Source organism: Tympanuchus pallidicinctus, unplaced genomic scaffold, assembly GCF_026119805.1.
Source record: "Tympanuchus pallidicinctus isolate F22 unplaced genomic scaffold, pur_lepc_1.0 scaffold1, whole genome shotgun sequence".
NCBI lineage: Eukaryota > Metazoa > Chordata > Aves > Galliformes > Phasianidae > Tympanuchus > Tympanuchus pallidicinctus.
In genome coordinates, this window is record NW_026294618.1 from 990810 (window position 1) to 1017020 (window position 26211).

At 52.5% G+C, this 26211-nt stretch overlaps 1 protein-coding gene across 1 annotated transcript in view; it reads left to right on the forward strand.

The window, feature by feature from the left end:
- TNFRSF21 (TNF receptor superfamily member 21) overlaps positions 1–16085 on the forward strand; it is a 33183-nt gene extending 17098 nt beyond the window's left edge. Inside the window, exons 4-7 of the mRNA XM_052692176.1 lie at positions 4801–5066; positions 10848–10901; positions 13207–13426; positions 14922–16085. Coding sequence (XP_052548136.1) covers positions 4801–5066; positions 10848–10901; positions 13207–13426; positions 14922–15151 — 770 coding nt within the window. The 3' untranslated portion in view covers positions 15152–16085. The remainder of the gene's footprint in view (positions 1–4800; positions 5067–10847; positions 10902–13206; positions 13427–14921) is intronic.
- Positions 16086–26211: the final 10126 nt, after the last annotated feature.

A 26211-nucleotide genomic window follows, 5' to 3' on the forward strand; every position in this document is an offset into this window, starting at 1 on the left:
GAGCTTCATGACCAGCCCTGGGAGCTGATCAGCAGGATCCTGGTGAAGTCTGAGCCGTACCTAAGAGGCACTGCATAGTATCACTGTCAGTAACTGACAACCAGTTTCCTAGCAAACAACTTCAACTCTGAATTTAAACACAAAACTTTGACCTAGGTAGAAATTCAGGGATGATGATCACCTTAAAATATTAGGTGCTTCCATGCTGTGGCCCACCACGCTTGCCTAAGTACCCAGGATGTACCTGGGCATGCTGTATTGCTCAGATGCCACATCACATCAGTTCTGCTGGATGCAGCCTGGTAGCATCTGGGAAGATTTCACAGCAAGGGCTGCTCTTTAATTTCAGTTTCTTTTGAGGTGAGCCAAGCTGCTTAATAAATGGTTCCACAGGTGGAATCCTTGCAGGATTAGTAGCAGGGTGCTCTCCCAGGCTGCTCCCATTCCCTGTCTAGGAGCCATGGTTGTAGGAGGAGATGGGCAGGACTGTCTGTAAGCCCCCTGTGATGTGACCACAGAGCAGGCTGTAGCTTCAGCTGTGGGCCACAGCTCTTGCTGAACTGTTCTCTGTTAATTGCAAGCTCAGAAGAGCTTCAGCATCATGCTGATGGCTGTGAGCACCCTTTGCATAGGAAGAACAAAACAGGTGGGTTCAAGCAGTATCCCTTCCAAGCTCAACTGTTTTAGTTGGAATTATTGGGCCCTGAAGGGCTTCTAGCGTTGTCTCCAGTCTCAACTGACAGGAGAAGGCCCTGGGGTGAGGCCGGGGTTTTTCGATCCTTGCTCCCTATAGGAAGTCCCATGTGCTGGGGACAGGAGAGGGCAGGTTTCACAGCACTGCAACAGGAGACGTGCTGCTCTCCCATGGGCACCGTCCTGCCCCATGGTGCACTCCAGCCCTGTCGGTGCTCTGTGGGGTAACTTCGTGAGGGCTCTAGAAATATGAAAATAGTATGTCTGTAAGCTTATTATCAGCATTAATTTTAGCTTTGAAGAAGTGAATTAAGTTACTGTAAATGGCTCGAGGAGCAATACTTGGCAGTGTGCAGCGGCAGCTTGTCATGTAATGGTTTTAATCTTATTTTTCAGGGCAAGGGATGTAAATGGTTCTCCATGAGACTCAAGCCAAATCTGTGCTCGTCTGTCTTCCATATCTCTTAAGGGTTCTGTTTGCACAATATTGTAGTGGATATAGTGAACATATGGGGCTTAAATTCATTTAATAGTTACAAGAAAATGAGTTGAAGGTTCTTACAATATTAAGGTAGAAATTTCCAAATTCATTTTTAATGGAACATTTGTTCTCTGAGGATTCTTACACCATTACCATTAAGTTCTCCGCTCTGCAGCACGTTCTGGTGCCCTGGGATATTTCTGCCAGAAGATACAAACAAGTTTGTGGGGCCGCTTTACTGAATTGTGAGATCCAGTACCCCAGAGTCGGAAATGTCAGCGGAGGTGTCATAAATCCTGGCTGGGGACATCAGGGCACAGCGTCACGTCGCTGTGTAAAACCGGTGCGGATCAGGCTTCGACTGGCTGCCAATGCAGCAGCTATAAACAGGGGGATGGATCAGCAGTGAGTGTGCAGGTGGAAGCAGGGAGCAAAGGGGGCTTTTCCCTCTTGTGGGCTCATCGTGCTGCCAGGGGCTGTAAACAGGAATGACGTTCTGTTGAGCAGCTTGCTGCATGGACCCTCCTCTGGATAGGGCAGCGCTGGCCCTGCTCGTTCCTCCCAGCATTCCTGTTTGTCTTCTGGTGCACAAGTTTTTCAGGGCTTTTCCTACTTCTTATTCCAGTTAAATCTTTGAATTTGGGTTCTTTTCTTCAGACTCAGGTGGTTTTATTGTGCTGCTTCCAAACAGCAGCCTGTAATGCCTAAAGGCACTTGGGTGGTTACTGGCGTGATGTGGGGTGCGTGCAGCTCCTGCTCCCAACTGACAGCTTGTGTGCCTTCCAAGGGCAAGGAGTGGGTGACTTTGAGGCACACGCAGGTGACCTGTGCTGACGTGATGGCTGGGGCTTTGTATGAGTAAATGGGAGAGGCAGCAAGACCAGACCGAATGCCTGCTGCCAGCTGCATGCTGACATTTTATGGGCAGGAACATATTTCTTTTTATGTGCCTCAGATAATTAGCCCCATCATAAAGCGTAATAGCGTGTTGGCAGCCTTTTTTGTTCCTTTATGCTGGGGAATATTTCTTTTGCCCTGGGTTTATTCTGAATAACAAAGATGGTTTTCCCCCCAACCTTTTTTTTTTTTTTTTTCTTACTATTTTTTTCCTTCCCCTTCCCCCCCCGACCTTTAAAACAGGGCCCTGTGGCTGTTGCTTTTGAAACACAGAGCTGGGGAATCCTTGCCTTGCTGCTTGAGTGTAAAGCTGCTTAAGGGGCAGCTCAGCAATGCATATCTTTGCTTTTAAGCCCCTTTGCTGTCGTGCTCTAAATGTGGTCGTTAATCTCTGTGTGTTGTTGCTGGAGCAGGAGGGCTCTTGGGGCACACCTGTAACTCCCTGATGTGAACATGTGAGTGCCACACCACTTCCCTGAACGTAGCAGAGATTGCATCGAGTCAACTGCTCTGCCTCGTCCCAGTGGAGGAAATGTGTCAGCAAAACGTTTGCAGCAGCACCCGGAGCCTTAAAACTCTCCCTGAAAGGAGAGATCCTCTGCTCTAGGCTGGAAGGTTGAGGTTTTATGCTACCCAGAAGCCAAACCATCACTTATCTGTGATGGCTGGTGAGATATTGCCTGCTCCTTTCAGCAGTGAGCGGAGTCAAACTCTGCTGGAGAGAGAAGCAGGCTGCAGTCCTCAAGCTGTCCACAGGTCTTGCTCGTATCTGTCGGGGAAGAAGGTTGTTGGGGTTGCACTGGGAGGAGGGCAGGGATATGCAGAACCCCACGTGTGCTGTGGGGTTTCAGCTGCAGAGCAGTTCCAACACCAGTTCTGGATACTCTGAGCACAGTGGGGTTGTGGGTGCTGGAAAATGCTGTGTGGTTATCTAGCTCTGAAGTGAGAGCTGGTGTCTTTACATAGCAGTACAGATAAACCTGCTTTAATAGAGAGAAGAGGGAGTTTGGTCATAAGTAACTCTACCAACCTATGGGATATTTAGCTGAGACCTGATGGGAGATTTGGATTGAACTGCTTTAGATAGAAGTTGCTGAATTTCATACCAGCTGGAAAGACCCTGACTACAGTATTCCTCTGTGAGCAGCTATTTTTGCTGACAGACGTGTCCACAGATGGAAGAAGTAAGTGTATGCAGCCATGGGGGAATGCTGGCACATGGGGATACCCAGAGTGTGGTAACTTCTTGGAAAACGCGAGTTTCATCTTGCAGATCCTTCAAGCCTCCCCTTTGTGGGGCTGTTTGAAACAGGGTAGTGTTCAGCTGGATAGAAACAGACTGTATGAGCTCTTATAGAAGAGGTATGGCTTTATTTGAAGGTATAATTTCTGACTGCTGAGCAAATGCAAGGCATGCCATTTGTATCGCTCCAAAACTCAAGGGATGAAATTCTCCTGCTCTTGAAACAAAGTGTCTTGAGCCTTCTGGGGGAAATCCTACCTTTTTGCTCTTCGTTGTGCTGGAACACCAGTTATGAGGGGCAGCTGAGGATACTGGAGTAGTTGAGTCTGGAGAAGAGGCTGGAAGGAAACCTCACCCGAAAGGAGGTTGCAATGACGTGTTGGTCTTTCTTCTCAGATACAAGTGATAGGAAGCAGCCTCAAGTTGCATCAAGGAAGAAATTCCTCATGGAAAGGGTGGCTGGGCACTGGAACAGGCTGCCAAGGGAATGGTGGTGTCCTCATCTCTGGACATGTGGAATTTGGTAGTCATACTCATATCTTACAATCACAGAACGGCCTGGGTTGCAAAGGTTGCTCATCCAGTTCCAGTGCCCTGCTATGTGCAGGGTCACCAACCAGCAGACCAGGCTGCCCAGAGCCACATCCAGCCTGGTAGTGTTAGGCTGGTGACTATTTTAGGTCTTCTTTAGGTCTTCTCCAATCTAGATAATTCTACAGTTTAAATCTTGTAGCAAATCTTCCGTTCTTGCAACATTTCCTTGATGCCACTGATCTGCCTGGAAAATTGTTCTAAATACGGCTGTAGGTGCTGCGGGTGCTGTGTTATGAAAGCACCATTCATCTTGATAGAGGAGCTTCAGTGACTCATCTCGAAATCCAGCTTCCATTCAAAGCTGGAGCTGTGATGCAGGTGTGAGGGTGAGCCCACAGCAGTACGGCAGCAGTGGCTGAACATCAGGGCTTTCTGTGTTCAGAGCTTGTAGGCAGCAGTCACTGCACTTTTCATTTTACAGTGCATGTGCCTCCATTGGACCAGCTGATGGATTTGCCACACTTTATGTGCATACAGGGGTTAACGGTGTTGAACACATCATGGGTTTTGACCTCAGTGCAGCCTGCAGTACCTAAAGTGATGCCCCGTCCATCCCTGGAGGTGTTCAAGGCCAGGTTGGATGGGGCCCTGGGCAGCTTGGGCTGCTGTGAAATGGGGAGGTTGGTGGCCCTGCATGGCACAGGGGGGTTGGAGCTTCGTGATCCTTGAGGCTCCCTCCAACCAAAGCCATTCTGTGATGATTGTATGATGGGTGCTCTTATCTGCAGAGCTGTGGCTGGACTCATAAGCTGTTCCCTTTTGGCCAAGTCTTAAAAAACAAAACAAAACTTGTCCATTTGAGAATGAGAAAAGCTTGGCTGCAGGTTTGGTTTGCATTTCCAGGAGGCTGCGAGTCTCACCACGCCTCACCTGTGGCTCTTCTGCCCCGCAGGCATCGACATCCTGAAGCTGGTGGCGGCCCAGGTGGGGAGCCAGTGGAAGGACATCTACCAGTTCCTGTGCAACGCCAGCGAGCGCGAGGTGGCCGCCTTCTCCAACGGCTACGCGGCCGACCACGAGCGGGCCTACGCTGCACTGCAGCACTGGACCATCCGCGGGCCTGAGGCCAGCCTGGCCCAGCTCATCAGCGCGCTGCGGCAGCACCGCCGTAACGACGTGGTGGAGAAGATCCGCGGCCTGATGGAGGACACCACGGCGGTAAGGCTGCGCGCCGTGCTGGCCTGCCTCGTCCATTGCCTTGCTTTGTTGAGGGCAGCCTGGGTGTGTGTAGAACCACAGAATGGTTGCAAAGGCCCACAGCGCTCCTCCAGCTCCAACCCCTGCTGTGTGCAGGTCGCCAACCAGCAGCCCAGGCTGCCCAGAGCCACATCCAGCCTGGCCTTGAATGCCTGCAGGGATGGGGCATCCACAGCCTCCTTGGGCAACCTGTGCCACTGCCTCACCACCCTCTGCATGAAAAACTTCCTCCTCAGATCCAACCCAAACCTCCCCTGTCTCACTTTAAAACCATTCCCCTTGTCCCATCACCATCCACCATCACACACAGCCGTTCCCCCTCCTGTTTATCCGCTCCCTACAAGCACTGGAAGGCCATGTGCAGTGTCTTGCCCTATGCAGTGGGAAGGGTCTGTGTGCACCATTCTCCAGAACTGCAGCAGTTCTGGCTTTATAACACTCTTTCCCTTATTTTTGGAAAATAATTGCTGCAGAGTATCCTATGGCAGTCTTGGCTGGGGGTAAGTTTTTGGGAGCACAGATCAGCTGCCAGCCTTGGTGACCTTTTCAGATTTTTTTTGCCACCTCTTACTTTAGATGTTGATGTGCTTTTATTCTGGGGGACTCATTCTGTAGTGGCCTTCTGGAAAAGTTGCTAAATGTGGTGAGTGGAGATTCTTCTCAGTGTGGAAGCCACTGGGACAGTACATAGATTCAGGTGGGAAGGTCAGTGCAGGTTTCCTTCCCTCAAAGCAGTTGTTGAAACACTTCTTGCCGGTGTGGAGCAGGGGGTTCCCAAACCCTTCACTGGCACAAGGCCATCCCAAATTGCCCCCTCTGACCAGGACTCTATTTTGCAGTGCCATATAACCCTGCATGGCTTTCTGTTTTATTGTTTTTTTAACCCCAGTACAAAATCACAGATTCTGTGTTAGTAAGGTCCTCAGCTTGTGTTGAGTTCAGCAGCCATGTGCTTTATAGCTTGCTCAGCTCAACTCTTGGTAATTAAGCAGTATGTCACTTCCTCCTTTTCCTTGTTAGTGTAGGGTTTTTGTTTGTTTTTTGAATATAAAAATGCAAGCCTGTGACAAAATCGTAGTCAGGAGACAAGGTAGAGAAAATTTGAGTCCTGGAAGTCTCTAGTACGTGTGGGTCAAGTTCCCAGGCCAGGCAGTGTGCCAGGAGGACACGTCGTCCTTTCTGTCTCCTCAAGCAGGTAGTAAACTCAGTTCTCCTGGTTACTGTTTTGGGTATTACAGTAAAGTGCTGGGCTAGGACATCAGATAAAGTGTGGGGTTGGTTTGTTAGCACAGCGTCTAATTAGCAGACCTGGATTGTGCAGTGTTCAGTGCTCCTGAACATTGCTCTGCTCCAGCCAGGATGATCAGGTGCTCGTTCTCAAACAGTGACAAAATCGGGCTGGCGATTCTGGCAGCTGGGTTTATGAGGTATCCTGCTGAGACTTCTGATGGCTGAGCAGCTTGCTTAGACAAGTGTCCTGCGATCTGAAAGCCCCGTGAGCGGATGTTTCGGGGAATAAGCAAACCCAAATCTTGTGGATACTTGTATTAGGATTTTTGGGCCTTGTGGCTGTTCAGCAGGGCGCCTGGTTTAGTGGACATAGTGCTAATGGGTGACCTTGGTGCTAATGGGTGAAATAGGTGACCTTGGTGGTCTTTTCTGACCTTAATGATTCTGTGATTGGAGACTTGGGCTGAGAAGACAGTCGGCCTCCTAGGAGAAAACCTTACTGACTGGCTGCAGTGACAGCAGGTGGGAACAGCAAAGAATTGTATGGGAAATGCTGCAGAGCCCCTAGGGAATGTGCTGGTGAGCAGCTTTCTGTCTGTTAGGATTTGAGATATCTCAAGTGCTCAGTTTCCTTTTTTAAAGAATCTCAGTAGACAGAAGATCTTCAGCTTCTTTCTGAGAGGAAAACAAGCACATTCTCTGCTTTGCCTGTAGTGCCTATACAGAAAGTGGGATTTTTTTCTGCTTTTTTAAATTCGTACACTCAGGCCACGTTCTCCTCCCATCTATCTGCTGGGACTTCTTTGGATGAGTCTATAATGATCCACCATCCACGTGCTTGTTCCCAAAGGCACCGGACTGCACTGCAGCAGGGTGTGGGATGCTGGAGCACCTCGGGGCTCAGATCCTGCAAGGTATCGCCTGCCGTAGCCTGTTTCCTTCAGTCAGATTCTGCAGTTTGGGTGTTGAAGGCCCTCAGGGCTGTTCCATTGCTGTGAGACACGGGAGGGAGGCAGAAAGCCATGGGAAGCGTGTTGTGCAAGGGAGCCCGAAGCCCTGCGGCCTCACGCCTACAACTGAGCTGCATCGTGGCGGTCCCAACCGGGGCAGCTTATTGCTAAACACCGGCAGCAGACGTTGAGGTTTTGTTTGGGTTTGATTTTAATTGCTCTGGTTTGAAAGCCTTTAATTAGCGCTAATCTGTTTGGCTCTTGTCTGTCCAAACGCAGCCCGGGTCGGGGCGGTTTCTCTCCGTACCCAACTGGTTTGATCTGAAGGAGTCGTGGCAGGAGTCGGTGCTGCATTGCATCCCCGCGGCAGTGAGCCGAGCTGAAGCGGTCCTGCCAAAAGCACAGGCATAAAAAGAGCTGGTAGGGTTGTGCTGTGGAGGGGAGCAAGGGCTCTCATAAGCAATGCAAATAAATGCATATGGCAGCTAATGGGTCGATGCCAGCAGCACGAACCAAGGAGTGTGCTGGTATGAGAAAATGATGGGAAATTCCCATTCCTTGTGGAGAACAGCTATAGCAGGGCAAGGACAAGAAGAAAGCACCAACACCCCCAACTGGTACCTGATAACACAGCTCCTGGACGGCAAATCAATACCCTGAACCCAGTCGCCCCTTGCCATTCCATTCTTTATTACATCATTGCCCCAGACCCTCTATCTAGCTTCCAGCTCCAGTCTGTGCAATCTGCAGAAGCAGAGCTGCTCTCTAGCAGTTCTCCATGCCCACGAGAGCTTTGGGGCTCTGCCGTATAAATATTTACAACCACTGATAACGCAGAGAAAGCAAATTAATACAAACCTCTGGAGCATTATGGTATGTGACAGGAAGGTTTTCCTTTTGGGAAAGAAGAGCTCTGCTGATTGCTTGACGGCTTTTTTAGCTACAAAAGATTATGCTGGTTTTACACCATGCTGCATGAATTTAGGTTAAAACTGGATTAGCCCTCTGAATCACTCTGCAAGTTTCTGCAGCATTTGCTGATCCAGAAAATAGGAAGAGCAGGGCGGCTGTGGGGGAAGATGTTTGAGACACGTTGAGCTCCTGTTCAGTGCTCACAATGGACATTTTCTCTTCCAGCTCTTGTGGAAGGCTTTGCAAAACCTCTCCCCTTGGAGCATGCTTGCTGAGGCAGGCATGTGGCTGCGAGGGGGAATGGGGGGAAGGAGGAGAATTCACTGCAGGTCCCAACAAATTGCAGTTTTGAGGGTAAAAAGGGAAAAGTTTCACGTGGCACAAATGCAGAGTGGGATTTTCAGGGGTTTAAGAATGTTTGCAGGTAGCTCCTGAGCAGCATCCATGAGCTGTGCTGTGTTTGCTACTGCAAGCTCTGCTCTGATCCCTTATCTTTGTGTTTATAGCTTTTCTGTTCTCAGCTGAAGCATTCTGGGGAGCTGCTGGAGGGAAGCAGCCTTGCTTGAGATGTTGGGCAGCAAAAGAAATAAATTTACAGCAGAGAGGAAGGCTGCAGCCCTGGTCCCAGTGAGATTTAGGTCTGTGGCTAATTTCATCTTGCAGATAATCCTGTGAATCAGCAGATAGAGCAGAGGAAAAGCCCGGTATCGGGGATATATGGAGTTTTAAGCCATGCAGTTCTTGGGGCTGCTGGGGGAGAAGAGGATGCGCAAGCCTCAGCTGAGGCGATGGCAGTGCTGCTTAGTGCCTTCTTTTCCCCTTTCACAGGTCAGAGCCTTGGGGCCGGGATGCTGGCACAGCAGTGTTTGCTTCCAGCCCTAGCTTGGGGCGGTTCCGGCTCCCACAGATTTGCTTTGTTTCCTCTGTCACAGCAGAACTGGGCCGGGGCCAAAGACTTGGTACAGAGCTGTGGCACGGAGCGGCCAGGCGCTGGGAGGAGTAGGGCAGGGTGGGTTTGCTGTGGCAGCGGGTGTTGCTGGTTTCTGGTAGGTCTGCACTAAACCATGGGTTGGTTCTCAAGGAACCGACTCTGCTCTGCCATAGGGTGGGGTCTGGGGTGCTGTGTTGGGTGGGCTGGGGATCCCTTGGGCTTCTTTCCTGCTCGGGATGTTCTGTGAGTGTGGGTTTGAGGGCTTTCCATGACACTGCTCGTCACCCTCGGCGCATCCCCTTAGCTTCAGCCAGCCCGTCGCCCCTGCTGTCACTGCTAATCCCACCCTGTCCCCCCAGAGAGCTGATGGGACGTGACAGCCTCGCTTAATGGGAAAATCTCCAGCGCTGGAAGAGCACAGAGCTGTTAATCTGAACAGATCTCCCCTGTGTGCCACAGGGAGAGCATCCCCCACGCCACAGCACCATCATCACAGTGCTCCTGCATGCCGCCACGTCTCCTCCCAGCCCCCCCTGAGCACCACGTGGAGCTGTAACAAACCTGGACACAGGGCTCCTGTCTGCCCGTGTCAACTTTCAGCTGGGGATCTGGGAATCGGTGACCTCAGCACTAAATTTATCCCATTCGGGATGACCGACAGCCACCCGACCTGCTCACCCCAGCACGTCCCTCTGCGGAGGTTTCTCTTCCCACCGCAGCCCCTTGTGAGTTTTCTCTCACAAAAATAGCATCTGTTTCATCTGTGTTTGCATTGGGCAGGAAAAACCCGACCTGACCCCAGCTGCTGCTGCAGGCTCTGTGCCCAGAGTCAGGCTGACCCAGCAGCGAACTCTGGAGATTTTGGGGGCTTTGCTGGGCAGGAGCAGCTCCAGCAGCATTGGAGGCTTGGTCCTCCCATGGTTGTACACTCATCTCCTGAGGCTGCTGTCACTTAGAGATGGCGATCATGAGCCCTGCAGAAGTTGCCTGGAACAAGCAAGAACAAGAGCATCCCTCCTCCTCAGCATTTCTTTTGAACGTCGATTCAGCAGGTTGATAAATGACCTGCAAGGGTTGTTTTGAACTGACGCAGTCCCAGTTGGAGATCTGTCTGTGCTCAGGCTGGCACTTCTCCTTTTGTTGCAGTGGCTTTGATGACCAGCTGGTTGCAGCGGGGGGGTTGCTGGGAAGTGTCACCTCTGAGACTTTGTGTTTTATTCTTTTTCGCTCGGAGGGTGATGTCACACTGTTCACAGGTTGCCCAAGGAGGCTGTGGATGCCCCATCCCTGCAGGCATTCAAGGCCAGGCTGGATGTGGCTCTGGGCAGCCTGGGCTGCTGGTTGGAGACTTGCACACAGCAGGGGGTTGGAACTGTGGGCCTTTTCAACCAAGGCCATTCTGTAATTCTGTGGTACAATTCTTAATGCCTATGCCCAGTCCTCCCTGATGTGAGCAGCGTGGCTGCAGTTCGTCCCAGTTAATCTTGTATTGCAGTGTGGTGAAATAAAGGCATACACGGCTGTGGCAAGCTTCCTGCTGCAGTGCAGTGCTTAACAGAAGATCAAAAACGAGCAGAGCATCCCAGCAGGATGGAGCTGTGCTTGGTTGCAGGAGGCTGCTGATGTGTCAGAGCCTCACATGGCTCCCTGCTGCAAGCCCTCTGCTGCTCGTGTGGCCGTTCGCCTCTCAGGACTAACAGCCCCTCTCTGTGTGTGCAGGTACAGATGCAGCCTCAGTGGCAGACGCAGGACTGCTCGAATGATGATGGAAAGGTGAGAAATGCGGTCGCTGTGGAAGGATGGAAGCACTGCAGAGGGATTTCATTCTTTTTGCAGCCAGGGGCAGGGGCACGGCCGTGGTTTCGCTTGAAATAGGGATTGCAGAGCTGGTTTCGGGCAGATGACTCACGGGCTGTGAATGGTTGTTTGTATGCCTGTTCCTCGGGCTTCACCTCAGAGCAACTTCTTACTTTCCCTGCCCTTTCAAAGCCTTCATTCCCACTTGCTTTCTTCCTGCGGTTTAAACATTAACACATCCCAGCATCCTGTTTGCTTTGCCTAATAAGCTCACCGGGGCTCAGCTATTTGGAAGGCTCCGGGCTCCGAGGACGCCTCCAGACAAATAACCCCGGGTGCTTTAGCAGCTGTTTAATTAAACTCCAAATAACTCGCACGCTTCTGGGAAGTGTTTTCCCCTCTGCTGGGAAGGCAGGCTGGCGTTGGCGGTTTCCCCATGCCCTCTGTTTTGGGGTGTGGAAGGGTCAGCTCCGTTTCAGAGATGGGGACTTGGCTTTCCAGCCGGGTGTTAAATGAAATTGCAGAGGGGAGAAACAAACCTCTGCAGGCTGTTTGTTTTTAGGGGAAACGGGAGCATATTGCAGCTTGGAGAGCAGCCAGGGCTGTGTGTTCTCCCCAGTAATGGCTGCAGCTCACCGATGCGCTGCGTCAGAGAGGGAGCTGGAGAGGAGAATGCTGATTCTTTTAATTAAAAATTAAAGCTGACATTTATTTATAACTTGCCTATTGCATAATGTGCTGAGCCAGAACAATTCCTCCCTGTTTATTTTCAATGGGGGGGGAAAGGAGGGGAAAAAAAGCCCCACTGAAACACAACCCTTTTATTCCTCCACAAACAGGCTGAAATGTGAATTTGATGTGAACAGGCTCTCAGCAGACATGAATGTGGGTGGTGAATTCCTCGATGCAGACAAGGAGTGCGTGGGTACAGCCATGTCTGTGCCACTGGGGCTGTGCCTCCCCTGCATGGAGGTTGCTCTGCAGCTCATCCCTCACCCACACCTTACTTTGTAATTCCTGGCATCGAATGGAAGCGCAGATGGGCAGGAATGGCCTGGTGCTCCTTCTGCAGGAGGGAACAGGGCTGTGAGATGAATTTGGGGACGGTGGTTGCCCATGAGAGGATGTGAGTGGAGCAAGGATGTGGAGTCTGGGTTGAAGTTAAATAGTCTGCAGTCCTCAGAGCAGCCTGGTCACCTGCAGAAAGGCGTAGTGCTGGCCAGGGATGTGGGAATGCTGTGCTGAGCTTATCCTGTGTGCAGGGAACGGACATTGCTTGAGATCCCCACCCCAAGAGGATGCTGAGACACCAAGGGGCCACAAAGTGTTGGCTGTTGAAGCACAGGAAGTAAGATGTGGAGTTGGAGGGTTCAGATCTCCACTGATGTGATGCTGCTTCCCAGAGTGGCACTTCTGCCTCTCCATGCCTTTGTGGCCATGGAGCCAAATGCAGTCTCCTGGTTTGGGGCATGAGTGAGAACTGAAGGTGCTGAGATGCTGTTGTGGTCAACCCTGGGTCCTACACTCTAAGGAGAGTCAGGCAGGATGGATTTCTCTATAACACATTAATGGGGTGCTCACGAGTGCAAGGGCCAGACAGGGCAAACAAATTATTAACTTGGAATGTGGCTCAGCATCCCAGCGAGGGAGGTGGGGGGGGAATATAAATCAGGAACATTGTGTCCCAACAGCTGAAATCCCAATGATGCATGAGGAACCAGAGTCTGAGGCCACCAGAAGTGCTTTGGCATTAATATCATGTCAATGAGCATTGTCTGGGGATGTCACCAGGGGGGTGGAGCAGCTCTTGGTTGAAAGCACGGAGCCAGGCTGTGCCTTGTTTTTAGGGAATGAGAGTTGTGGAGTAGTTTTGGGTGGGGGACAACCTGATTGAGAAGCTTAGCCTCCGAGAGCTCTGCTTTGGGCTTTAGTAACCCCTTCCCTGAGCAGGAGAATGAGAAGCAAGTTAAAGTGATGGTAACTGGGCAGGCTGTCTGTACGTGCCACCCCAGTGCTGTGGTTGCTCTTGCTGGGAATGCAGGCTGCTCTGCCCCCCGTGTGCCATGTGCTGTATGCCAGATGCCACAAGTCACCTCTGGGGTGGCAGGTCCCTAATGGAGCTCGCTGAACACAGAGGGCTCTCCCAGGCATGGGCTCTCATAGCTTTTTCTAGGGGTGGGCTGAAAGCTGCCGTGAAATCCCTTTGGGATGCAGGTGTTTGGAGCACCAGCTCAGCACGTAGCATCCTCACCACTTGACTTTTCCTCCGCTCCCCTTGCAGCTGGAAGGTGACAAACTGGCACTGCCTGTGAGCCCCAGCCCGCTCAGCCCGGTGCCCGCCCCCAGCACTAAACCTCCCGATGCGGCCGTCCTCACGGTGGAGCCCTCTCCTTCAGAGAAGAAATGCTTCTTTGTGGACGAGTCGGAGCCCCTCCTGCGGTGCGACTCCACCTCCAGCGGCTCCTCAGCGCTCAGCCGGACCGGCTCCTTTATTACCAAAGGTACCAAAATCACCCAGAGGGGTGGGGAGGCAGCGGCGGGGCTGCAGCAGTACCCAAAGTCCATCGGCACACACAGCTGGCCAGCGAGCACTGAGGGTGTGATGCCATTAAAGCAAATAACTGGGGGAAACCAGCTTTCCAGGATATGTTTATCACACGCTGAGTCAAGACCGGGAGTATCCTTAGAGAGGCCTTCCAAGGGAAAACGCCTTTGAAGGGTTTTAACTCTTCGAGGTGATGTCAGAAGTGCAGCGTCCTTGGATGTCTGTGGGACCTCCTGGCTTTTGGTCCTTGGGGATGGGTTATTGCGTGAGATGAGAACAGAAGAATGCCATTTTGGAATTCTTGTCTTCATCTCTCACCCTCGGTCCCGCTTCCCGCACCGTGCACCTTGAGATGTAAATCACCATTAGTCACTGCGCCTTATGAGGGCGTTTAATTTCCTGCATTTAATTTGCTGTATTTAATCTTCGTTATCTTCTGGTGACAGTGAACCGCTGAGCTCAAGCGACCTGGCTAATTTATGCTGTGGTGCAGAAGTGAAGCTGACCCAATGAGAACAACTCAAAATAGCAGAGTTTAGCTTTTTGGCTCCCCTCACCATCCCCTTACCTTTCTGTACTGGCCATTCAGCAGTTATTACCGCTGTGTTTGCTCTAGCAGGATCCCAGCTTTGGTGCCTCTGTCTCCGTTCCTCAACGCATCGTGCTGCAGCTCTTAACATGAGCCAGCAGTGCGCTCTGGCATCTCGAAAGGCAAATGGGATCCTGGGCTCCATCAGGAGAGGGGTGGTCAGCAGGGGCAGGGAGGTGATCGTCCCTCTCTACTCGGCTCTTGTGAGGCCCCACCTGGAGTACTGTGTCCAGGTGTGGAGCCCTCAGTACAAGAAAGACATAGAGATCTTGGAAAGGGTCCAGAGGAGGGCGACTGAGATGAGCAGGGGGCTGGAGCACCTCCCCTATGAGGACAGGCTGAGGGAGTTGGGCTCGTTCAGCCTGGAGAAGAGAAGCTGCGGGGTGACCTCAGTGCAGCCTATCAATACCTGAAGGGAACCTACAGCCAGGAGGGGAGTAAACTCTTCAAAAGAGCTGACAACAGCAGGACGAGGGGAAATGGATCCAAGTTGAAGGAGGGAAGATTGAGGTTGGATGTTAGGGGGAAGTTCTTCACAAGGAGAGCGGTTAGGCCCTGGAACGGGCTGCCCAGGGAGGTTGTGGATGCCCCGTCCTTGGCCGTGTTCAAGGCCAGGTTGGACGGGGTCCTGGGCAACCTGATCTGAATGTGTGTGTTTGGTGGCCCTGCTGGGCAGGGGGGTTGGAACTACATGATCCTTGAGGTCCCTTCCAACCCGGGTGATTCTGTGATTCTGTGATTTCCCTCGTTGCCCTTCCTGGTGCGTCCCTCTCCTGAGCAGGGAGGGGGTCGGGCTGAGGTCTCCGATGGGGTGCAGGCTTTCCAGGAGGCTTTTTTAACCCCCTGCTCCTTCTTCCTACAGAAAAGAAGGACACAGTCTTGCGCCAGGTGCGCTTGGACCCTTGTGACCTGCAGCCCATCTTCGACGACATGCTGCACATCCTGAACCCCGAGGAGCTCCATGTGATCGAGGAGATCCCGCAGGCGGAGGACAAGCTGGACAGGCTGTTTGAGATCGCCGGAGTCAAGAGCCAGGAAGCCAGCCAAACCCTCCTGGACTCTGTCTATAGCCACCTTCCTGACTTACTGTAGGCACTGGTCACCGCGCTCTCTCCGAATATCTGCTACAACTAGCTTGGCACTCGTTAAGATGACCGACAATGCGCAGGCAGGTCTGCTGTAGAATCCATGGCCAGTATTTTCTCTGAGGTGTCCCTGGTTTCTGGAGGGGGCGGTTCGTGAGCACTGCACCTCTCAACCTTAACTCTGTTGCTCAGTTAAGTCTTTGCACCCTTCGCCCCCTTCGGAGTCTTTCTCTTGTTCCCATTCCAATCAGATCAGCTGATGCACTTTAAAATGCAGTAAGTGAACTAAAAGACCACGAATGCAGTGTCACCTACAGGCGCTGAGTCAGGGCTGCTCTGTAGCCCGTTCCAGTTGTATCAAAGCTGTTGCTCCAAATGACCGTCGTCTGCTACCTCCCTTCCACCGGGAGTGGGAAACGGTGAAACACACAAAGCCAATTCTTGCTGGTTACCTTAACGCACCTCAGCTTCCTCCCTGGTTGACTTTTTTTAATGTACTATCACACAGCTCATGCTCATTGCTGAGATTTTACTAGCACGATTATTTATTGTACGGTTTTCACCTGGACAACGCATTGTGCTCCTATAAGCTAAAGCAGAAGCAGATGAATGGAAAGAAGAGGCTCAGTTCCACCAACCTTCCTGACAGTCCAACCAAGCGAGGAGCATCCTGCCTGGCCCCAAAAGGACAGCGGGTCGTGGCAGCACCAGGTCTGGGACCTGGGGACCCCGCTGGTGGTTCTGCTCTCCGTGTGCCCTAAGACTTCCCAAGCTATGCTTTTACACTTGTGTCTCTTGTTTTTTATACAGACGTGGCCGATAGGTTAGGTTCTCCAAAGACCCTGCCCGGTCTTGGATAGTCTCTTCAAATCACACTTCACTTTTTATTAAAGAGAAAAGAAGGGGAAAAAAATTAAAAGTTTAAAAAAAAAAAAAAAAAAGCTGCATCGTAAGAAGTCTGTCTGATTATATTTGCAACTATTATGCTCCCGTAATGAACAGTCTGTACTATGCTCCAATTGACAACATGATATGAGGGTGGCGTGTGCTGCCTTGTGGGAAGGGGTGGGAGTGGGGAAAAGGGGAATGAACTGAAAAATTGCCTTCCAGTGTACTAATTTATTAATAAATACTAGGTGTTTGTTACTTGACCTGACTCAGTGTTAACCTCCTTAACACTCTGCTTGGGGGCACTGAAGGATTTTGCAGTCAGTGGGGATTCCGCAGGGCTCTGGTTTAGGGTCCTTTATGTTTCTCTAAATGACTTGGATGTAGGACTGGAAGGTGTTTTGAGCAAGTCTGATGATGCTGAATTGGGAGGAGCCGTTGACTCAGAGCGTGGAGAAGCCTTGCAAGAGATCCAGACAAATTAGAAAGCCAGGCAGACACCAACTGCACGAGGTTCCCTGACTGCATGCTCTGCTGGGGGGCTGAGGGGCAGGAGAGCAGCCCTGCAGAAAGGGATCCAGGGGTCTCGATCTGCTTGGAGCAAGACTGCTGGCTGTGATGGGAGGTGAAGAGGGAGACGGGGGTCAGTGCTGGGGGAGCTTCTCCTTCGGGCTGTGCTAACCTTGAGGTCAAAATGCGACTGCTTTCAGCTGAGAGCGGAGCCACGAGGCGCCAGGGCTGCGGGAGCACTGCAGTCCCATCCCAGCCAGCAGGTGCAGTCACTGTGCTGTGCAGCAGGGGATGCTGCCACCTGTCAGTTCCACCCCAGCCAATGGATCAGATGGCTGCTGAGGCTTCCCACGTGGGTTTTTTGCAATTTGTTTTTCAAATGTGCCAATTTGCTTTCCAAAAGGCCGTTTGAGCACTTGGGGCTGTGAAGTATTCATTCTCCGACCTGCAGCTGCTGTGCTGATTCACTGTGAAGCAGGAGCCTGGAGCTGCAGCATTTGTTAGCGATGTCCTTCCCATTGCTGCTTCCAGATGACACAGCCCTTGTTGTTCTGCTGCACAAATGGAAGCCTTAATGGGACACAAGCTTCTGCTTTATAATGCTGTCACTTTGTACACTTAGCTGCAGAGTGTTTTCTGCTGTGCTTCCCTTCTGTCTGGCATCAAAAGTTGCTGTTAGGGAAGCATACGTAGGTGCAGGATTCACCTCTGAGCACACGGATCACAGAACCACAGCATGGCCTGGGTTGCAAAGGCCCACAGCGCTCCTCCAGTCCCAACCCCTGCTGTGTGCAGGTCGCCAACCAGCAGCCCAGGCTGCCCAGAGCCACATCCAGCCTGGCCTTGAATGCCTGCAGGGATGGGACATCCACAGCCTCCTTGGGCAACCTGTGCCACTGCCTCACCACCCTCTGCATGAAAAACTTCCTTCTCAGATCCAACCCAAACCTCTCCTGTCTCACTTTAAAACCATTCCCCTTGTCCCATCACCACCCACCCTCACACACAGCCGTTCCCCTCCTGTTTATCCGCTCCCTTCAAGCTCTGAAGGCCACCATGAGGTCACCCCACAGCCTTCTCTTCTCCAGGCTAAAATAGGATCGATGAGATGTCTCCTATGGAAACAGCACAAAACGGCAAAAGTGCTGGGAGGGCTGGAATGGGATTTGTCTCGGGAGGTGATCAAGAACCATGGAGATGTGGCACTGAGGGCTGTGGGCACGCAGGCAGGTTGGCTTTCGTGATCTCAGAGGCCTTTTCCAGCCCTAATGATTGCCCTTGGCTGGGGAGGAGGCACTGGGCTCTGTGGCTGCAGCACGTGTTCGGTGCAATGCAAAGCAATGTAAGCATGGCTGCGTGCCCAACGTATGCCTGATTGCTAGAAGTGTTATTTCAGAGGCAGAACTGAATGCCATCCTGATGGCGAGGGGTTTTATTCCATGTTGGGAGAGGTTTGGAGCTGTTGATTGGCCTTGGGCATGCATTGGCGAGGGAGGAGCAGCCAAGCAGAGGGAAAGGCATGCATTAACGTACTTACTGATAGCTTTATGCAAGCACAAACCACCTGCTGCAGATAATCCTCAGTGGGTTCCTGCAGTGGGTGCCTGGTCTGGCTGGAAAATGGAAGATTTGTCCTTTGCTGACAAAGGTCCAAGCTAAAGCCATGGGCTCTACATGCCGGAATCGTTGTGCCTCCCTCCCGGGGCACTGCTGTCCCATGGAGCACAGCCTGGTGCCGTGTGGTGGCCAGGAGAGGATTCAGGTGTCTTCATCTCAGTGCACACCCGCAGCACCACTCTCTGCTTGACTTACACTGAACGTTGGTCTGGTCCTGGCTCCATCTCCTCCTATCTCCGAGCTGTGACCTCCACCCAGCCTTATGCTGCGTGCATAAACATTTCTGTGCCATAGATATAGGTATAAAAACAGGCATATGCGTGAAAAGTATTTGGTGTATCTGGGAGTGTGTGGGGGAAAGTTCTGAGAGCAGCTGCACCCTGCTATTTCCTGGTGCTTCGGGCGTGGGAGGTGTGAGGAGCCACGGGGCTGCTGCCCACACCCATCCTCTGTGCTTTCTTCTGCTTTGAGAAAATAATCCATGGGTGGGAACGTAGAGCATGGGTGGGTTTGTGACCTGCAGGCAAAATGCCTCGGGCTGTTCTTGTCCTTGTGCATGGCTGCAGGCAGCGCTCAGACCTGCGTGCTGCTGCCCCTGCTGCGAGCTGAAGGGGTGAAGCTATTGAGAACAAGGGCTTAGCAAGGCCAAGCTGTGAATAAGTGGTGTGAAACATGCTTTGCCCTGCTTGCTCAGCCATGGGCACAGTGTTTGTGTTCTCATACACTGGCCTCCTGCATGTGAGGACAGCTGGCACCGGGGGTTCTGGTGTTCCCTGTGGCAGAGCTGTGCCCATAACCAAGCCCTCTGAGCAGAGATCTTTCCTAATGTACTTTGCTCCTACGAATAACACAAGGGAGAAGTTTCCAGGGCAACTGGAACAGGAAAATGAAGGAGTTATCATCTATGTATTCATCGAGGATGGTTGGTGCTGGCAGCATCTCAGCTCATTTCTCAGAGCAGCCTTTGGGATGAAGCTTCCTGCTCACGATGACGGTATTTAGAGGTTTATGGTTTCCTTCTGAAGGCCAATTTTGCCTTCCCAGCTTCCTGCCTTTCCTTAATTGATACAATCCAGAAGAAGGCGGAAAAAACAAAATGAGGGCAGCAGCATCCAAATGAGTGAGATCTGCTGGAGTGGGAGATGCTGGCCGGCAGCTGGGGCAGGGACTGCGGGTTTCTAGAGCCTGTACAAATGGTCGCCTTTCTTTTCCGCAGTCACAGCATGACTTCACACAGAGGGTGGTGAGGCACTGGCACAGGTTGCCCAAGGAGGCTGTGGATGCCCCATCCCTGCAGGCATTCAAGGCCAGGCTGGATGTGGCTCTGGGCAGCCTGGGCTGCTGGTTGGCGACCTGCACACAGCAGAGGTTGGAGCTGGAGGAGCGCTGAGGGCCTTTGCAACCCAGGCTGTTCTGTGGTTCTATGATTCATAGCTGAGCTGGGCAGGAACCTCTGGGACCATGTGGTCCCCCTGTGCTTCAGCAGGGCCACGCAGAGCAGCGCCTAACACCATGGCCAGGGGCTCCAGCAGGTCTCCATGAGCACCAGGCTGATGCTGAGTCTCTGAAAAGCTGAAATATCCCCTGTGTATTCACTAAATATATGCTGTGAGTTGAAATTCTCCCCACGTATTCACCAAACACACGTGGGCAGTCAAGCCATCCCCGCTGCTCAGCGTGACCCAGATGCACCTTCTGCTGCTTCACACCTGGCTGCTGGTGATGCCCGCTGCTGATGTCCCTATGCCCCAAGTGGTGCCACCAGGAACTGTGTCCCTGCATTGGCTCCTTCTCAGGGCTGTTGGATGTGGCTTTCAGCAGGCTGCATGGAGACATCTTTACCTCTTGGTTGATGATATGTTTGTCATACATCACCGCAAAAATTGGCAGTCGGAGGGAACTGCAGCACAGGAGCCGGGCTGATGCGCCCCAGGAGGCATCTGAAGGAGAAACCAACCCGGGCTGACTCCTTTCTGTGTTTCTGCCCTGCAAAAATGTCCTCTGCAGCGATCCTAAACTTGGGTCCTCCTCCATCCAGCAGATTTGCTGGGACCATTTTCACATAACTCGATAAAAATGTTTCATCAGTCCTCATCCCAAATCTTCTCCAAAATAGAAAAGTGTGAAGTAGCCAAACATATCTAATGTGGTTTTGTTGTTCTTCTGACTACAGCCACTTAGAATGAAAAGCTTTCATGCTGGGACACTGAGCGATCCTCCCACCCTCAGGGAGCAGAGTGGTCACACAGGTTGTGGTCTCTGTTTCCCCTCTGCTTTGGGGGACCCCCAGAAGTGCCATGCAGAGGCAGGAGCCCCAGCTTGTGAGCAGCACCACCAATTATGAGCTGAGCCAGGCACAGCTGCTGCCCAAATGTCTGCCCACTAAGCAGCTTGTTGGATCACGCCTGAGGAAGTGGAGATGCACTTCTAGGTCCTCCTTAGCCCAAGGGTATGGCTTGACAGGAGCTAGCCTGCCTCCTGCTCTCTGGAAGCCTTCCACCTCTGTGCGGCTACAGACCTGGCTTCAATGCCAGGAGAGGAAAATTCCCTTTTTATTGCTGGAAACATCATTGTTCCTCAGCTTGCCTCATCAGTAACCTCAGAGTGCCTTGTGTCCAAGCCAAAGGACTTCAGTGTTGCTGTAAAAATGCACCATATTCTCCTGTTTTCTTCCTTTCCTCTTCAGTACTGAGTTGGGGAGGGATTGAAGTTGGCCTTTAGGACTTTGAAGCTGTAGGAGGCTATGAGTCAGACCAAGAGGAGTCCCTGCTGGGTATAAGGAGGAACATTTTCTCGCTGAGTGCAGAGGTGTCTCAAAGAGATGGGGCCATCTCCATCCCTGGGGGGGTTTGAGACATGACCACACAAAGCCCTGAGCAACCCCACCTGCCCCAGAGCTGGCACTGCTTGTGCTGGGAACCCCTGCACGATCCCTATGAACCATGTGGTTCTCTCTTTGCTTTCCCTGTATGGTACAGTGCCATCCAGAGTGCTCTGCTAAAAACACTGAATGTATTTTGCTGGAAACACAGCAGTGCAATAGGTGCAACCTAGAGCTGGGATCTGCCTGGCTCCTCCAGGCTCACAAAGCTGTGTGTCTTCTGCAGAGCGTGGGCACGTGAGGTTTGTGCTGTGTATGATAAGAGCAGTGTGCAGGGTGGCAGTAAGGAGATTGGGGAAGAGATGAGCAGCTTTGTCTAAGAGATGTTTATGGAAGGCGGTTTCTGAAGCAGAGATTTCACACCACGACTTGCGTGGCACAACCGTCCCACTCACAGCATTGCTCCAGCAATGGAAATCCCACATCTGCCCTGGGAAACCATCCACAGGAAAGGCAGAATATTACCTTTCCCATTTTTCAAGCTGAGAACCAAGCTCACGTATCACTGAACATCTCCAGGAAGGGTCCTCCGTGTGAAATGTGGTGACAGAGTGGTCGCAGTGGTCCCAGGCACTGTGCTGGAGCTCCCTCTGGCCGCGGCCCATCCCCATGGCTGCCCCTGGGTGAGCAGGAGGGCCAGCAGGGTGAGGTTCGGGTGAAAACTTGACCCACTCAGCTGTGTTTTGGGACAGTAAGGAGGAAGATGCTGGGCTGATGTGGCGAGGTTTGGGTGGAGGGAAGGTGTCTTTAGCTAGAGTGAAGCAGTGAGAGCAGTAGGCAACAAGGTGTATTCATCTCCCTGATGGTGAGTCTGTTCTCTCGCCCCACTCAGCAGCTGCACCCCAGGGAGCCCTCCGGCTATGGGACTGTGAAGAAGCCCTATTGGAGTGGCTGAGGGGACCCTGCATGCCATCAGAGTCACCCGAAATGACCCCTCTGTGCAGCTCCTGGAAAACAAGTTGCACAATTAGCGCTGCGGCGTTAACGCACGCTGACACAGCACTGCTAATTATAGAGCTGAGGCTCAAGGAAGCGCTGCACCGTTAGCACTTCTTGGGCAAATCTGTCAGATGTGTGCTGCACTGATCTGCAGGGCTCAGAGCTGCTCCCAGAAAATGGAGGTCACAGCAAGAGGCCGTGGGGACCTGCTCTGCAATGGCAGGGAAATGCAGCCCTGCAGTGAGCTGTGGGCTCATGTGCTGCAAGGCAAGGAGCTCCTGCCAGTACCTGAAGGGAGCGGATAGACAGGAGGGGAACGGCTGTTTGTGAGGGTGGGTGGTGATGGGACAAGGGGAATGGTTTTAAAGTGAGACAGGGGAGGTTTGGGTTGGATCTGAGGAGGAGGTTTTTCCTCCAGAGGGTGGTGAGGCACTGGCACAGGTTGCCCAAGGAGGCTGTGGATGCCCCATCCCTGCAGGCATTCAAGGCCAGGCTGGATGTGGCTCTGGGCAGCCTGGGCTGCTGGTTGGCGACCTGCACACAGCAGGGCTTGGAGCTGGAGGAGCGCTGTGGGCCTTTGCAACCCAGGCCGTTCTGTGATGCTATGATTCCCACCACTCACAAGTGTTTCTGGTCTCTGTGCTTCCACCAGGAGAGAAGGGAATAGCCTGAGTGCAACCTGCTGCTGTCTGTAACCTCCATCACTGAGCCAGCAGTGTCTGAGCACCATTTCTCTCTAAATGTGCAGCTCTCTCCTTACAGGGGAGAAATTCAAGATAAAAAGAAATGAATGTGTTCAGATCAGAGCAACCCCCAGTTGTCCTTTGCTTGTTGATTTTGGAGGGTTGCCACCACATTAAAATCCTTCCTGCCATCATCCTCACTGCAATGCCCCCACGGCCCGCTGTGCTCCCACACCTCGTACTGTGGGTAACATCCACGACCACTGAACACTGAAGCACCCACGGTGGGTCAGATCCAGTCCTCACGCCCCAGGCTGTGCTGGGCAGGGAACCATGTCCAGAACCTTTCCAACTCCAGGGATTCTGTGATTCTATGATCGCATGTCACTGCCTGACTTGGCAGCTGGGTGTGTGGGTGTCACTGAGCTCCGGAACAAAGCGATCACATCCACGGTGTTTGGTGGGCACAGGCAATGCCATGGAGCATTCGTTAAAGGTGCCACTTAGGGAGCAATTTCCCATCTGCAGAAGTTAATAGCATTAAAGCCGCCACTCGGCTCCCGCAAATTATGGCTTTACGCTGCAAATCTCTTTGAGACTCATAATTCAATCCTATTTGGGAACAAGTTCCTTAGATTTAGAGCAATGAATATTTAAATGTGAGCAGTTGAACCGTTTTCAATTTCTGACATCGTTGGTGAATCAAAAACTGAACATGAGCCAGCAGTGTGCTCATGCAGCTTGGAAAGCAAATGGTGTCCTGGGCTCCATCAGCAGAGGGGTGGCCAGCAGGGACAGGGAGGTGATCGTCCGTCTCTGCTCTGCCCTCATGAGGCCCCATCTGCAGCACTGCGTCCAGGGCTGGAGCCCCCAGTACAAGAAAGACGGGGAGCTGTTGGAGAGGGTCCAGAGGAAACACAGAGATGAGCAGGGGACTGCAGCACCTCCACTACAAAGACAGGCTGAGGGAGCTGGGCTTGTTCAGCATGGAGAAGAGAAGCTGGGGGTGACCTCAGTGCAGCCTGCAGTACCTAAAGGGAGCCTGCAGACAGGAGGGGAGTCAGCTCTTGGAAAGGGGAGATGGCAGCAGGACAAGGGGAAATGGTTTGGAGCTGAGGGAGGGCAGATGGAGGTTGGATGTCAGGGGAAGTTGTGTGCTGTGAGAGTGGTGAGGTGCTGGAACAGCTGCCCAGAGAGGCTGTGATGCCCCGTCCATCCCTGGAGGTGTTCAAGGCCAGGTTGGATGGGGCCCTGGGCAGCCTGGGCTGCTGTGAAATGGGGAGGTTGGTGGCCCTGCATGGCACAGGGGGGTTGGAGCTTCGTGATCCTTGGGGTCCCTTCCAACCCAGGCCATTCTGTGTTCTATGGTAGCTGGGAGCCAGAAGTTCCCCTTCTGTTGGTCTGCCATTTCTACCATCTCTTGTTTCTCCAATTCACTTGGAGACATCTGTGAAGGATCCACTTTTCTGATTAGCCACGCAGGGCTTCCTAGAAATGGAGCACTGCAGCACGTGGTTGCTGTGCCCTGGGAAGCACACAGCCACTCTGCATGCACAGCTCTGCTCATGGGACTGCCTCCCACTGAATGTGTGATCCCACATGTGTGATAGAATCATATCATAGAATGGCCTGGGTTGCAAAGGCCCTCAGCGCTCCTCCAGTCCCAACCCCTGCTGTGTGCAGGTCGCCAACCAGCAGCCCAGGCTGCCCAGAGCCACATCCAGCCTGGCCTTGAATGCCTGCAGGGATGGGGCATCCACAGCCTCCTTGGGCAACCTGTGAACAGTGCCTCACCGCCCTCTGCTGGGGCTTGGGCTGCATTCCTGCCCATCTGAAGCCACTCAATGGTGGATCCCTTTGTTTTCTGCAGCGCATCATGAGGAAAGCACAGCTGGGAGGGAAGCACCTCACCTCAGTCATGCCGGATGAAACCCCCCGGTTCATTTCACAGAGTTTCTCTTCCCCCATGTCCCACCCCTCACCCATCACTGCCCTGTGTGGTGCATTCCACAAGTACATACAGAGGCAGAATCAGACGAGGCATTTCTAAATTCACATCACCTGTCCCCATAAGCTGCAATCTCTGCCCGGAAGAAGAAGCAGAGGAGAAATGCAGTCAATTTCTCCTTGGTGCAGAATACTGCAGGAAAATGGTGGGCCCTGCTCAGCTGCAAGAGCAGGTTGCCTGCATGTGACCTGTACAAGTCAGGAGCTCACAAGGCTTCCTCATGGCCCCACCTGGTGGCCTGCATCATGATGTAGGGTTGGAAGAGAATGATGTATCACCTTGCAGCAGCCAGCTGCACCTTCACCTCCACCTTTGGTGCTTCTGTGTGGGGTCAGCCCCGCTCTGCAGGGCCACTAAGGGGAGAGTTTCCAAGGGGGAAATCACAGATTGTGGAAGCAAAGTTCAGATGGGAGAGGGATGACAGGGAAAATCTGCGTGGGTTTGGCTGTGTTCTTCGTCCTTGACCCAAGAAGCAACAAAGGTTTGCCCAATGCCACCTGCACAGCAAGTAGGGCTCGCTGGCCTTCATGCTTCTCTGCAGAGCTGATTTGATTTCCCATCCTTGAGTCTGCCAGGTCTCACTCTGCCAGCCAGTACGGGGCACACAGGTTGCTCTGCTCCGGGCCGGGAGCTCAGCCTTTGTGCAGTGCCAACACCAGCACGGCTGTGCACGGTTCAGCTCAACAAGCCTTGAGATTTCTTCACCCCTGAAAGCCTGAACCCATATGGGTACATATGCTGGGGTACAGCACGTGGATCACCATGCAGGACCTGCAGAGATGCAGACGCTGCACGAGTCCCAGGTGCCAAGTGAGCAGGGTGAACCTCGGGGCTGGAGGACTGATGACTCCACTTTACATATCCATGGCTGCTTCTCTGCTTGATGTGTTGTGCAAAGCTGAGGGCACAGAGCTGCTGGAGGACGAGGGCAGCGGGCTGCTGGCTCCCTGAGCTCAGTGCTTCCTCCCAGGCAGCCGCTCCCCATCGCACAGGAGAAGAGGTGAGCAAGGAGCAGCTTCTGAACTGGGCAGGAAGCAATCCAGTGTTGGATCCTGGATTCTGTGCTGCCTCTTTGTTCAGCATCAACTTGATGACAGCTGAATCCGAGGAGCTCTGGGACTCCAATAACTTCCATTACAAACCCTCTCCCATGTCACTACTCACCGAGGAGCAGAAAGCCAGCAGCATCACTCTGCCTTCCTGTGCTGAGAAGTTCCCAGCTGTTTTGTTTTGCACCACACTCTTGCTCCTTTCTTACCTCTGCATCACCCATCCCCGTATTTACCTTCAGAGCGACTCTTCTCACATTTGGATTGGTTTGAATTTAGGAAAGAGTCTTCTACAAAGCAGTTCCCAACTCCTGTAGGCATTACATTATGGAATAACTTAATGCTGTGCTCTGCCATAGGGGTAAAGTCATTGTGCTAGTGGGTGGAGGTGGATGCATTTTGGTGGGGAATGACATCAAGCCTCGAGTGCCAGGGGAGATTCAGGTTGGATGTTGGGAAAATCTTCTCCCCAATTTGCAGTCAAGGGCTGGA